Source organism: Amphiura filiformis, chromosome 3 (assembly GCF_039555335.1).
Source record: "Amphiura filiformis chromosome 3, Afil_fr2py, whole genome shotgun sequence".
Classification (NCBI taxonomy): Eukaryota; Metazoa; Echinodermata; class Ophiuroidea; order Amphilepidida; family Amphiuridae; genus Amphiura; species Amphiura filiformis.
This window is the reverse complement of record NC_092630.1, coordinates 35,879,638-35,893,831: the sequence shown is the minus strand read 5'-3', so window position 1 is coordinate 35,893,831 and position 14,194 is coordinate 35,879,638. Positions and strand designations below refer to the sequence as shown.

The following is a 14,194-nucleotide window of genomic DNA, read 5'->3' as shown; positions in this document are numbered from 1 at the left end:
AACATCTGGTTCATCTGTTGCCAAGATCGTGCGAATGGACTGTTTGATTGGTCGAATTACGTCAGCTGACCCGATGATTCTGCACAGTACGGATGTTAATTAGTATTAATTAGTGTTTATCTTTATATTTTAGCACAGAAGTTACATACTAAAAATGTTTAAATTATGGTAACTTGCTGTTAACATTACAAAAGCATTATACCCAGCCTAGCGCTCTTTTCAGAGCGGGCAGTTCAATAAGTGCTGTCGAGGGTCATCATGCTAATGACACAGTTATTTGTGGTGATAATTAAGTGTTCCAATTGATACTATAATCCTGTCTTTCATGTATTTGATGATTGTAGAATTCACAGAAAAAATCAAACACTTAAAAATCGCAATGCAAAAATGGTACAAACTCGAAATGGCATCTAAATTCATAAGTTTAGTTATTTGTTCTGTTGCTATGGTGATGGTGTAACATGTTAATTAGTATTAATTAGTGTTTATATTTTTATAGTCAAAATTTCCGCAACTTTATTTAATTTCAGCCTGTTTTTGGTACTTTTTGCCCAATTTCACGCGCATTTTCAGTTTTTCAGTTTTTTAGGAAAGTGCAGTCTCATGCCTGAAATATGCAAAAGTAAGATGAAGTGTGGTTTCTTTCTCTTTTAATAATTAGGATAGGATATAATAAGTGTCTGTGCAAAGTTTGGTGGTAATAGCATGTATGGAAGGTAATGGTTGCCATGGTCAAAAGTTGTAAATCATTTAAAAATTGGCAAATTTTGAAACCCCTGACTTTAAACTGTGTTTTCTCGGTTTCGCGTTTTGAAACCGTGACACCTTTGAACGACCATAACTTTACTTCTAGATATGCTATGAAGCTGGTTGAAGTGTTTTTTTAAAGCTTATGGTATGGCCTTTGCAAGTATGCCAAAACCTCAAAATGGTCTAGGGGCGACATCCGGGCTCAGTTGTGGCGTGGGGTCACATATACACAAAAGTAAAATTTTATTGTTCTATAGTCTGTCTCATCTCAAGTTCAGAGTAACGGCATGTTGGATTTTGTAGTGGCACTTGACTTAAAAACTTCCGGTACTTAGTGGAAAGCTACTGACCGATCAATAAATGGTCACAAAACACATTGTTTTTGCAATTTGGAGCTTCAGAGTTGTAAAACCTACAGAATTTGTCTAATGAATGGCAAGTAAGTCAAAAGTAAAGTAAAGTAAAGTGATCACCAAGTAGGCCAATTGTGCACGGTATTGATATCACTGATTACTTGTACTTTAATGGAGTCAGTGATTTTATTCTAAAGATTAAATCACTTTTATTAACCATTCTTTGGACATGAATACACAATATATTACTGATTATGAAATATGATTAGTCAATCATATACATTTAGAGGCATGTATGCCTCTAAATGATGAAAGAAATCAAAGGCAAACACCCTCCACAAAAGCATTACAATAGATTGGTCTGACAATAATACATGTTTGTACAGACACCTGTATCAGTAATATAGTTGCTCAAACTCCCAAGTGTTTTTGGTGTAGAGTGTCTGTCTTTCGTCTCTTTAAAAAAAAAAAAAAAAACATTTAGAGGCATTATGCTTGTAGATAATATTATATGGTACTTTTGATATTTCTTTTTTATCTTTAACAGTACTTCATAACTTTGTAGACAACCCTTCTGTCATTCCCGACAACCACATATACCCTTCTTTTTACTAATTTTTTTTAACAAACACAATTATGATGAACAAAGAACTTACCAAATTGGCTTTGTATGTTATTGTGGTCTATTTCCATCTTTGTGGTGGAAACTTTTTATATTTTTCAGAACCCTGGCTTGGAGCTTGCTGACGACTTCAACTGCTTCATCAGTGACAATCTGGAAGAGATCCGAGAAAGGGTGAATGATGAAGAATTCATTTTCAACTTGTATGATGTAAGTGACAAATAAAGTATATTCAATGATATCTAATATGCTAAAATCTCAGATGGAAGTAGGCTTTTTGGGGGGCATCCGTCACTCAGAAGATCTGTTACTCAGAAGGCCCGCTATTCAGAAAATCCATCAAATTCTGAAAAGCGGGCTTGTTTTCATTTAAAATGACCCACTAACCAGAAGAGCCACTAATCAGAAATCCTGTTAATCGGAAGGCCCGCTACTCAGAAAATATTTTCTGAGTAGTGGGTATTTTCTGAGTAGCGGGCCTTCTGATTAACAGGCCTAGCTTTGCAGGGTTAGAGTTAGGGTTTAGGGTTAGGGTTGGATACAGCCCGCTAGTCAGAAAAAAATTCTGTGTTTTTACATCAAATTCAACAAAAAGCAGAAATGCAGAAAGTCCATTATTCAAAAGGCTCGCTACTCAGAAAATTCTGACTAGTGGGCCTTCTGAATAATGGGGTTTCTGAATAGTGGGTCTTGTAACTACTGGGTCTTTTGAGTGACGGGCTGCACCCAGCTTTTTAATAACATTAAAGACAAATGAATGCAAATATTGTATCTTCATGAAAGTGAAAAATGACGGAAAAAGAACATATTACCAGATGACCTGATCGGTTACTCTTTTGTTAATTTTGTTTTAGATGTGGTTCCAAGCCAACATGAATATATTATGTGATTGGTTATCAGACAGAATGGAAGCACAGCTTCATCTTCATCAGCTCAACACGCTCATCAGAGTTGTCGGAGTAAGTATTGATAGTCCCAAAGTAGCTGTGTCACTCTGTAGGAGAGGGAGAGGTTGAGACTCTTCTAACGCCACCAAATAACATCCCATAGAGATATGTACTAAATTTGCCTTAAGAAAACATCACTTTTTCTTCACAGGAACGACTGAGTTCTTAGTGACAGCTAGGATGGTTGAAATCAGCCCATGTCTGATTCCTCTGGTTGGGAAAAAATCATTATTTTTTACGACTGGCCCTTAATTAAAATTTGTGATTTACATGCAAAATCATGCCAGTGTTTCTGTACAAAAAACAGAAGAAAACGGCTGCTTAAAATCATTAAAAATTACTCAATCTCTCCCATCTGTGGTACACTTGCAGGATTTAACATTGCTAATCATGACCGATTCAAATTTAGCCAAAATTATGCAAATTTCTGCTCATTTTAATGCTTAATTTATTCAATGATTTTTTTCTGAAAATTAAAATTAAGGATGCACAATCATATAATACTATTTGGCAGTGTGAAATCATGCAGAAATGGATGTGTGTGTCCACTACAAATAGAGATTCTTATTCAGTTGATGTGTCTTATCAAGAATCTACACAATTTGATTGGATTTAGGTTACCATTATCAGATAATTGTGGATACTGATATACGACAGCGCGCGCTCGATGCCACGCAATGGCCGCATGTTTGTTGATCCTCAATAATGTGTTGGCATAATATACATGCGCGAACAAAAAAGGCAGTTTTACTTTAAAAAATTATACGTAACTGAATAAGAAACAAAATATGTAAGTAGTATGAGGTTTCCTCTTCCTATGATTCTGTCTGTCAAATGTAAGAAGGTGGTAAGTTCAAAGTAATATCATTTACGCATTTTCAATAATATTTCTTTTGCCTATCCAATATTGTGTCATAATGGATAGGTTGTCCAATTTTTATTGTAGTGGATAATCAAAATATTGGCCAGCCCATCTATTATGACACAATTGGATAGGCAAAAGACACAAATGCATCCTACATTCCTCATTCCAGTAGAATGTGTTATGCATTTTACATTCACCGGAAGTACAATGTTGAATTATTAGTCCAGGAGCAAGATCTCACAGGAGGCCTAAATAAGGACTTGGTTCATCCCCCACTACATACAAGGTTTGACACCATAGGTAGTTAGTATGGACCCTCTAGATCACTGCTAGGTAGGTAGTGGACTCAAATTGTGGTATCACTTTTTTTTTACAGGTCATTTTATGTATGGACGTATAATCGCATAAAATCACCAAAAATAGGACAAAATTAAGGGGTAGGGGAGATATAAATTCCAAGAACTCAACTTTTACTCGTGATTTTGAATTCATTTTGGTATCAATATGTAGCTAAATGATTTTCCTAACTTTCTAGTATTATTTTTAAACAAAAACAGGTTTCATTTGAGCATATTTGGAAGTATATAGTCCATAAATGAGTGGTAATTTGATTTTTTAAACCATATGTGTAAAGTTTGACATTGGCCTCAAATCGCACAACTATACCACTTTATATTTTCAAAATTGATTCAGTTTCCATTTTTAATTTTTTAATTTAAATTTTAATGTTTTATTTTGTTTTTAATGTTAAGCATATCAAGGGAAACATTATTGTAACAGTTCCAATCATTATAATATGTATGAGTTCGTTGGGGTGTCTGTGCGACGAGGTGTGTGTGTGTGGGGGGGGGGGGTGTACATAGGGTATGTGTAGGGGTGAGGGGATGCATGTGTGTGTAAATGTCTTAATATGTCACTTCACTGCACCAACTTCCATTTACAAAATCCGTTAAGTTTCCATTGATGTGAATATTTAGGTGTAGGACGTGAGTAACCAATAAGAAAAAGACAAAAAATTTAAAAGAAACCAAAAAACCCAACAAAAACTGATGTTGATTTCCCTCGTATATCAGCATAACATAGAAAAATATTAAGGGTAGGGAAAATAAATCATCAGAACTCAATATTTTACTCATGATATTGACTTCATCTTGGTATTAATTCTATTCAATTCAATTTAATATGTATATCTAATTGATTGTTCTAACTTTTTGTATTATTTTAAAGCAAAGCGACCATTAGTTGTCAGGTAGATACACAGAAACTGTGAGAAAAGGGTACGTTTTCTATGTCTAACAGCGTAAATATGACAATATTAAGGGGAGGGGAAATATTAACTGCCATAACTCAACTTTTACTCATGAAAATGAATTCATCTTGGTATCAAAATGTATCTAAGTGATTGTTCTAACTTTCTAGTATCATTTTAAAGCAAAGCAACCATTAGTTGCCAGACAGATATACAGAAACTGTGAGGAAAAGGTAACCTTTCTATGTCTAACAGCGTGAAGATGACAATATTACGGGGTAGGGGAAATGTAAACTGTCATAACTCAACTTTTACTCATGAAAATGAATTCATCTTGGTATCAAAATATATCCAAGTTATTGGTCTAGCTTTCTAGTATTATCTTAAAGCAAAGCGACCATTATTTGTCAGGCAGATATACAGAAACTGTGAGGAAAAGGTAAATTTTCTATGTCTAACAGCGTAAAATGACAATATTAAGGGGGTAGGGGAAATTTATAACTGCCATAACTCAACTTTTACTCATGAAAATGAATTCATCTTGGTATCAAAATGTATCTAAGTGATTGTTCTAACTTTCTAGTATTATTTTAAAGCAAAGCGACCATTATTTGTCAGGTAGATACACAGTATTTGTGAGGAAAAGGTAACTATTCTATGTCTAACAGCATAAATAAATATGACAATATTAAGGGGTAGGGAAATATAAACTGCCACAACTCAACTTTTACTCATGAAAATGAATTCATCTTGGTATCAAAATGTATTAAGTGATTGTTCTAACTTTCTAGTATTATTTCAAAGCAAAGCGATCATTAGTTGTCAGGTAGATACACAGTAACTGTGAGGAAAGGGTAAATATTCTATGTCTAACAGCGTAAATATGACAATATTATGGGGTAGGGAAATGTAAACTGCCATAACTCAACTTTTACTCATGAAAATGAATTCATCTTGGTATCAAAATATATCCAAGTGATTGGTCTAGCTTTCTAGTATTATTTTAAAGCAAAGCGACCATTATTTGTCAGGCAGTATATACAGAAACTGTGAGGAAAAGGTAATTTTTCTATGTCTAACAGCGTAAAATGACAATATTAAGGGGTAGGGGAAATATATAACTGCCATAACTCAACTTTTACTCATATGTGAAAATGAATTCATCTTGGTATCAAAATGTATCTGATTGGCTGTTCTAACTTTCTATAAACAAAGCGATCATTAGTTGTCAGGTAGATACACAGAAACTGTCAGAAGAAGTCATTTTCTATATCTAGCAGCGTAATGGACCGTTCACAAACACTTGTAAGGGGGAGGGGCCTGATGCAAAAAAATGTCATCGCAAAATATTCTTTCGAGCCCCCCCCCCCCCTTTACAGACCTCAACAATTGTAGGGCCCCCTTTTTGACATGAAAATTATGGGTCAACCCCGTAGAAAATCATATAAACTCAATTTTTCCAGGAAAATTTTTGATCATTTTTTTCAGGCCCCCCCCCCTTAGGAGGGTCAAAAAATGTCAGACCCCCTTTTTGCATCAGGTCCCCCTTACAAGTGTTTGTGAACGGTCCCTAAATATGACAATATCAAGGTAGGGGAAATACAAACTCCAATAACTCAACTTTTACTCTTGATAATGAATTCATCGAACGTTCTGGTATCATTAGTTGTTATGTAGATACAAAGGAAATGTGAGAAAAAACTTCCATGTGTAACAGTGTCAAATATGATAATATTAAGGGTAGGGGAAATATTACCATAACTCAACTTTGGCTGCATTAACTGTGAAGGGAACACAGGAATACAAATCGTTGCACCAAAATTTGAATGTAGTATCGATTGAGGTTTCTTCGTTAATTGGTGCAATTGGACCATTTTAAAAATTTGACCTTTATTTATGCTATGGATATATTCGACGTTATAACCCCACATCTAAGCTTCGGAGAACTATGACAATTGTCTTTTTTAAAATTCTTAGCGATGAGAGGAACAATTTGAGATTACAACATTACAACATGATAGGATAATTTTTAGTATTGGCCCCATTATGACCTTCAACCCTCGTGGGAAACTTAATTGCTTTTAAAATAATGCCAGAAAATGAGAACAATCAAATAGCTACATATTGATGCCAAAATGGAATTCATTTTCGTCAGTGAAACTTGTGTTTGGGTGATTTGTATGTCCCCTTACCCTTAATATTGTCATATTTTACGCTGTTAGACATTGAATATTAACATTTTCATACATTTTATGTCTATCTACCGGACAACTAATGGCTTAATTGCTTTTAAAATAATACTAGAAGGTTAGAACTATCAAATAGCTACATATTGATACCAAAATGAATTCATTTCCATCAGTAAAACTTGAGTTTGGGTGATTTGTATGTCCCCTTACCCCTTAATATTGTCATATTTTATGCTGTTAGACATTGAATATTAACATTTTCATACATTTTATGTCTATCTACCGGACAACTAATGGCTTAATTGCTTTTAAAATATACTAGAAGGTTAGAACTATCAAATAGCTACATATTGATACCAAAATTAATTAATTTTCATCAGTAAAACTTGAGTTTGGGTGATTTGTATGTCCCCTTATCCCTTAATATTGTCATATTTTACGCTGTTAGACATTGAATATTAACATTTTCATACATTTTATGTCTATCTACCGGACAACTAATGGCTTAATTGCTTTTAAAATAATACTAGAAGGTTAGAACTATCAAATAGCTACATATTGATACCAAAATTAATTCATTTTCATCAGTAAAACTTGAGTTTGGGTGATTTGTATGTCCCCTTATCCCTTAATATTGTCATATTTTACGCTGTTAGACATTGAATATTAACATTTTCATACATTTTATGTCTATCTACCGGACAACTAATGGCTTAATTGCTTTTAAAATAATACTAGAAGGTTAGAACTATCAAATAGCTACATATTGATACCAAAATGAATTCATTTGCATCAGTAAAACTTGAGTTTGGGTGATTTGTATGTCCCCTTACCCCTTAATATTGTCATATTTTACGCTGTTAGACATTGAATATTAACATTTTCATACATTTTATGTCTATCTACCGGACAACTAATGGCTTAATTGCTTTTAAAATAATACTAGAAGGTTAGAACTATCAAATAGCTACATATTGATACCAAAATGAATTTATTTTCATCAGTAAAACTTGAGTTTGGGTGATTTGTATGTCCCCTTACCCTTAATATTGTCATATTTTACGCTGTTAGACATTGAATATTAACATTTTCATACATTTTATGTCTATCTACCGGACAACTAATGGCTTAATTGCTTTTAAAATAATACTAGAAGGTTAGAACTATCAAATAGCTACATATTGATACCAAAATGAATTCATTTTCATCAGTAAAACTTGAGTTTTGGTGATTTGTATGTCCCCTACCCCTTAATATTGTCATATTTTATGCTGTTAGACATTGAATATTAACATTTTTCTCATATTGTATGTTTAACTACCTGATAACTAATGGTTTAATTGTTTTTAAAATAATGCCAGAAAATGAGAACAATCAAATAGCTACATATTGATACCAAAATGGAATTCATTTTCGTCAGTGAAACCTGTGTTTTGGTGATTTGTATGTCCCCCTACCCCTTAATATTGTCATATTTTACGCTGTTTAGACATTGAATATTAACATGTTCGTACATTTTATGTCTATCTACCTCACAACTAATGGTTTAATTGCTTTTAAATAATACTAGAAAGTTAGAACTAACAATTAACTACATATTGTTACCAAAATGAATTCATTTTCATCAGTAAAACTTGAGTTTTGGTGATTTGAATGTCCCCTACACCTTAATATTGTCATATTTTACGGTAGGCCTACTACACATGAAAAATTGACATTTTTTAAACATTTTATGTCTTTCCAGCTAACAATTAATGGTTATTTTGCTTTAAAAGATTACAACAACCAAATAGCTATATATTAATGCCAAAATGAATGAATTATAATGAATAAATGTCGAAATTACGTTGGTTTGTACGTCCCCTAACCTTTAATATTGTCAAATTTTACGCTGTTACACATTGGAAAATTAACATTTTTATCATATTTTATGTCTATCTTATGGTTTTTCTGTTAAAAATAATACTGGAAAGTTAGAACAATCAATTAGCTACATGTTGATACCAAAATGAATTCATTATTATGAGTAAAGGTTGAGTTATGGTGGTTTTTATTTCCCCTACCCCTTAATAATGCCATATTTGACATGGTTATACAAAGAAAAGTAACCTTTTCTCACTTTTTACGGCTATCTACCTGACAATTAATGTTTGCTTTGCTTTAAAATAATACTAACACGTTTGAACAATCAATTAGCTACATATTAATTCCAAAATGAATTCATTATCATGAGTTGAAGTTGAGTTATGTTGGTTTATATTTCCCCTACCCCTTAATATTGTTACACACGCTGCTACATGTGGAAAAGTAACTATTTTTTTTACATTTTCAGTCTATTTTCCTGACAAACAGCGGTTGATCTCACCCCATACATATAAATATTCAAAATATTACGTGAATGGCAACTTAACAAACAAATTTTGTTAATAGAACTTATATAGTTCAGCCGAGTGACATATTAAAACATGTAAAACACCCCAACCCTGAACCCTATACACACCCCGCACCCACCCCCACATACCCACACACACCTACCCCAAACCCACACAACACAAACCAACATGCAAGCAAACATGCACATACATAAATATTTGAACCAGAACATCAAAGTTTGCCTAGATATGCTTGATATTAAAAACAAAATTAAAAAAGGAAATTTAATTAATTTTGAAAATAGAAATTGGCACAATAGTAAAATTTGAAGCCAATGTCACAAAAACACCCACCCTGCGCATTGTTGTGAAAAATCTGATTTTTCACTAGTGTATGGACTGGCCACTTCCAATCATGATCAAATGAAACCTAGGTTTGCTTTCAAATAATACTAGGCAGTTAGAACAATCAATTAGCTACATATTCATACCAAAATAAATTCATTATTATGAGTAAAAGTTGAGTTATGAGAATTTATATCTCCCCTACCCCTTAATTTTGTCCTATTTTTGGTGATTTTATGCGATTATCGTCCACACATAAAATGACCTGTAAAAAAAAAAGTGATACCACAATTTGATTCCACTACCTACCTAGCAGTGATCTAGAGGGTCCATACTAACTACCTATGGTGTCAAACCTTGTATGTAGTGGGGGATGAACGAAGTCATTTTTTTGAGGTTGCTGCTCCTGTACTATATATAATGTTTAGCCAGGGAAAAACAAGGATTCTGTAAGGTTTAGATACCAGTATTTTATATTAATATTAGGTATGGATCAAAACAAGTGAAAAGAGCCAGAATCATTATTAACATCACTGTCCTTGTTGTCATTCTACTTCAGAAAATCTACCGTTACTTTGAGCTTCATGGAGTCCCTCCCAGCAGCTTGAACAGCAAGACCTACGACACAGTCAAGCAGCGACTTCAAGTAGAGGAAGCATCAGCCTCCATTACCCACGGCTCCGAGGCGGTCGTCCATAGCAACAGTCTGGATGATTCTGATGAAGATTGAAGTTATCGGTATCCCAAGCTGTCTCAAAGTAATCTGGACGAAAACGGACAGAAGACAAGACGGACTAATGCATGCATGCATGCATCACAACCAAAAAATTGGATTCCTATTCTACTTACGATATATATATGTACCTGCCTACCTGCCAGTATGACCTATTCTAGCTCCATCTTCATTCAATCTTCGTAAATAATCAGATAAACATTCCAGGCTGTTCTATGGTACTAGTCGTCAGAATTTTCAACTTTATTTTATAACAGTTGTAGATGAATATCATTGTAGCATGGTTATTATATAATTAACATACTTAATCAATATAAAGTGAGTCATATTAACATTTCAAAATATTTTTGTAGAGAATGGAAATGTGTTATAATAGTTGCTCTAGTGTTCCCCCGTACAATAATACCTGACCACATGTACATGCATATATTCATAGTATGATAAGATATCAGGGGTCCATTTCACTAAAATGACTTACGATCGGTACCCTTCGTAAGTAATAGGGATTTACTACAGGGAATCAGGGATACTTCGTAAAGTTATATCTAGTAAAAGGGTATTCGTAACTTATGAACGCTTATTTGAGTTACAAAGAAAAAGATCGGAACCCTTCGTAAGTAATAGGGATTTACTACAGTGATCCTTCGTAAAGTTATATCTAGTAAAAGGGTATTCATAAACTTACGAACAGTTATTTAAGTTACAAAGAGTTAAAAGTTTAGTGAAATATAGACCCCTGAATGGGTAAACCTTTAGAGGTTTTTACTTCATACATTGAAATCTACATTTTGATACAAATGAATGATTATGACTAGCAAAGACTTAGAAAGATTTCTTTGTTCACTTCACACATTTCCTTACTTCCCATGACTATGATATAAAGACCAAAGAGTTCCACACAGGACGATCACTATAGGAGGTGGATCGCCCAGCACGTACGCCGCTTCACGAATCGGCCTACCCAACCTCAATCAAGTATCTGATCAGGTTCTTTTTTGGCTTTCCATTGGGGTGGGCCCTCTCAAGTGGTCTTATTTGTACAGTCATGGGATGCAGGGAATAAAGTGAAGTGAAACAGTTTATCTAGTAGGTGATATAAGAATTCATAAGTCATGTACTAACATATTGCAATTTGTTTGCAGTGTCTTGAGCTCTTGAGCGAGGCCCTTGCCACAGGCCCACCCCTCTGGAAAGCTGTTTGGGGTGCAGTAGTTGGTCAGACAATTGATCCGTGTTGGGTCGGCCGATTCATGGCGTCATGCTGGGCAATCCACCTATGTTATATTGCCATCTTATATTAAAATTGTTCTTTCGTGGTTTGAGGGCGCTTTTTGATAATCAAGATGTATGTGACTTGTGAATTTAGAAATCACAAAAAACAATATAAGTTATCAGAGCTACACTTGTGTTAATACTATCTTTAAACCTCAGTTGTTGAACTGCTACAATATATGTAATGCAGTAACGTTTCTGTCAATAAATAAAAGAAAATGTTAGCACCCAAGATATGTGAAATGAACTCAGCTTAGAAATGCTACATTGGTAGGCTACTGAATTATCTATTAGAATATGTAGGCCATTGCTCATAATTTTAAAACAACTCAAGAATAGTATTAGCAATTGAGGTAATTTATTTGTATGGTGTATGCTAGAATTCTAGAACAAGTAAATCAAAAACAACTCGGAATTAACATGAATTCTCTGTATGGCAATGAATAGCTGATTGGCTAGCAAATAGAACAGTTCTTTCATTTTGTAAAGTTAAAAGTAGTTTATTTTTCAGAAAATACATGTGGCACCTAGTTCCAATATACAGTATACACAGGTTGATAGTTATAGGCAGTTTTAACAACTACTGACCTATAATAGGTCTGTTGAGATTGAATTGCAGTTTACAGACAAATATAATATCCAACCATGACCAATCTTTGATGGTTTGTTACATTATTAAGATATTAAGTATATTATGATCTGTGATTGATGTGAATTCCATACCCAAATCACAAAGATTGCCCATTGCCATGTGTATTTATGGGTTTGAATAATCATTTATTGCTTGGTCTTTGTGTTACCAGGCTATTGCGTGTGTCATAAGAATTATGATAGGTGTGTATATTTTGACCATATCATTATCTACAGAGATATGAAATAGGTGAATTTGGATCAGGATTTTCAACTAGAGAAAAAGCTATGCTCAGTGTACATGTATTAGTAAGTAGTATAATAGTGCCATATAACCTAGCGTTGGCACCTATAGTACATGCATACAAAATTATGTTCATTGCAGCTGCATACTTGGACACACAAATCCTGCACTGAAAAGTAGATTTCTTAAAAGTGTATGTTGAGTTTACAGGGTAAAGAAAATAATTATATGATATAAATGGCATTCAAAAAACAAAAGTTAAATGGAAGAATTGAATGGAAGGTAGTATAAAATGTTGTTATATTCTAAGAAAGTATTGTTATTGGCCAGGATGATCATGTCGAATTTACAGTGGCATTGGCCAGGATGATCATGTCTAATTTACAATGGCAATTTTGCAAAGGTTTGGATAATTCCAAGGTTGTAGGTATTACTTCAACTTTGCAAAGAGATGCAATTCTAGCAAAATTGTGCAGTTTCATGCACACCCAATAGCATCTTTTTGTGTCTTGATTTCGAACAACTCAATGTGTTTTACACCATTTTTAGTTTGCCAATAGCTGCCATTTAACTTATTTTTAGTTTAATTTGTTTTGTGAAAACAACTTTGTATATTTCCTTGTATAAGCGAAATACAATCCATGTAGCCAAGTGTTGCAATACAAATAAGAAAACAGTTCAAGTAGCCAAGTGTTGCAATACAAATATTTAAAAAACCAGTTCAAGGTGTTTAAACTATCGACTTCAAGGGGCTCAGAAGATGATGATTGACTGATATTTTGAGAAAATGCATGGTCTCATTATGTCAGCGGAGAATCAGTACAAAATGTTACTGAAATTCTCTCTGCATATGAGGTCTTATAAAATGCACACAATTTGTTGTACTATAGTGGGGCTGGCTATACTTGGGTCTGCTCTTATCAATATCTAGCTGCAGGGTTACAGCTTGGCTGTACTGTGGATGATGCTAGATCTAGAAGAAAGCTCAGGGGCAACAGTGAGGTGATATATTGCAGTAGGCAATGAACAGCATTTAACCCCTGTTAGTAAATAGGTTAATACAATGATTACTTCATTGTGATAATATTACCAGTTGTATAAAAAGAAATTCTTCTCTAAGGAGGTGGTATAGTCATCTGGTAACCAGTTTTGGTATCTCCTTATGGCTATACCACTTTTAAGTAATCAACACTTGTTCCTCTCTCTCTCTCGTACAAGAAGCAAGTCATCACAATTCTTAATACATCAAGGACAAGACCCAAAGTATAGACCTTGATATTAAATAATGTATCTTACTTCATATACAAGAGTGGACATAGGTGTTGGTTACTTGTGTTACTTATCTTGGTCCAGAAAACCTTGGAATGGACCTTTTATAGCATGAAATCATGTTAATTCATGCAAGTCCAGGGTGAAGCCAGCCCCACCAAGCACAGTACTATTCCAATTCACACACCCCCTATTGTAGACATGGCCATAATCTACTACACAGGGAGTGTGAATTTCAAATGGGGTTACTTTAATCATTGACTTCATTTGAATTCTACAACCCCTATGTGAGAGATTAAGGTCATGTTTTCCATAAGAGTGTATGGATTTCAACAGGAATAGCCCATTTTGTCA

The 14,194-nt window shown here is 34.0% G+C and overlaps 1 protein-coding gene across 1 annotated transcript in view; it reads left to right on the top strand.

The window, feature by feature from the left end:
* The window catches only part of LOC140148431 (calcium-dependent secretion activator 1-like), a 107,265-nt gene extending 96,327 nt beyond the window's left edge, over nt 1-10,938 (top strand). The window contains 3 exon segments of the mRNA XM_072170368.1: nt 1,828-1,935; nt 2,580-2,684; nt 10,252-10,938. Coding sequence (XP_072026469.1) covers nt 1,828-1,935; nt 2,580-2,684; nt 10,252-10,422 — 384 coding nt within the window. The 3' untranslated portion in view covers nt 10,423-10,938.
* Nucleotides 10,939-14,194: the final 3,256 nt, after the last annotated feature.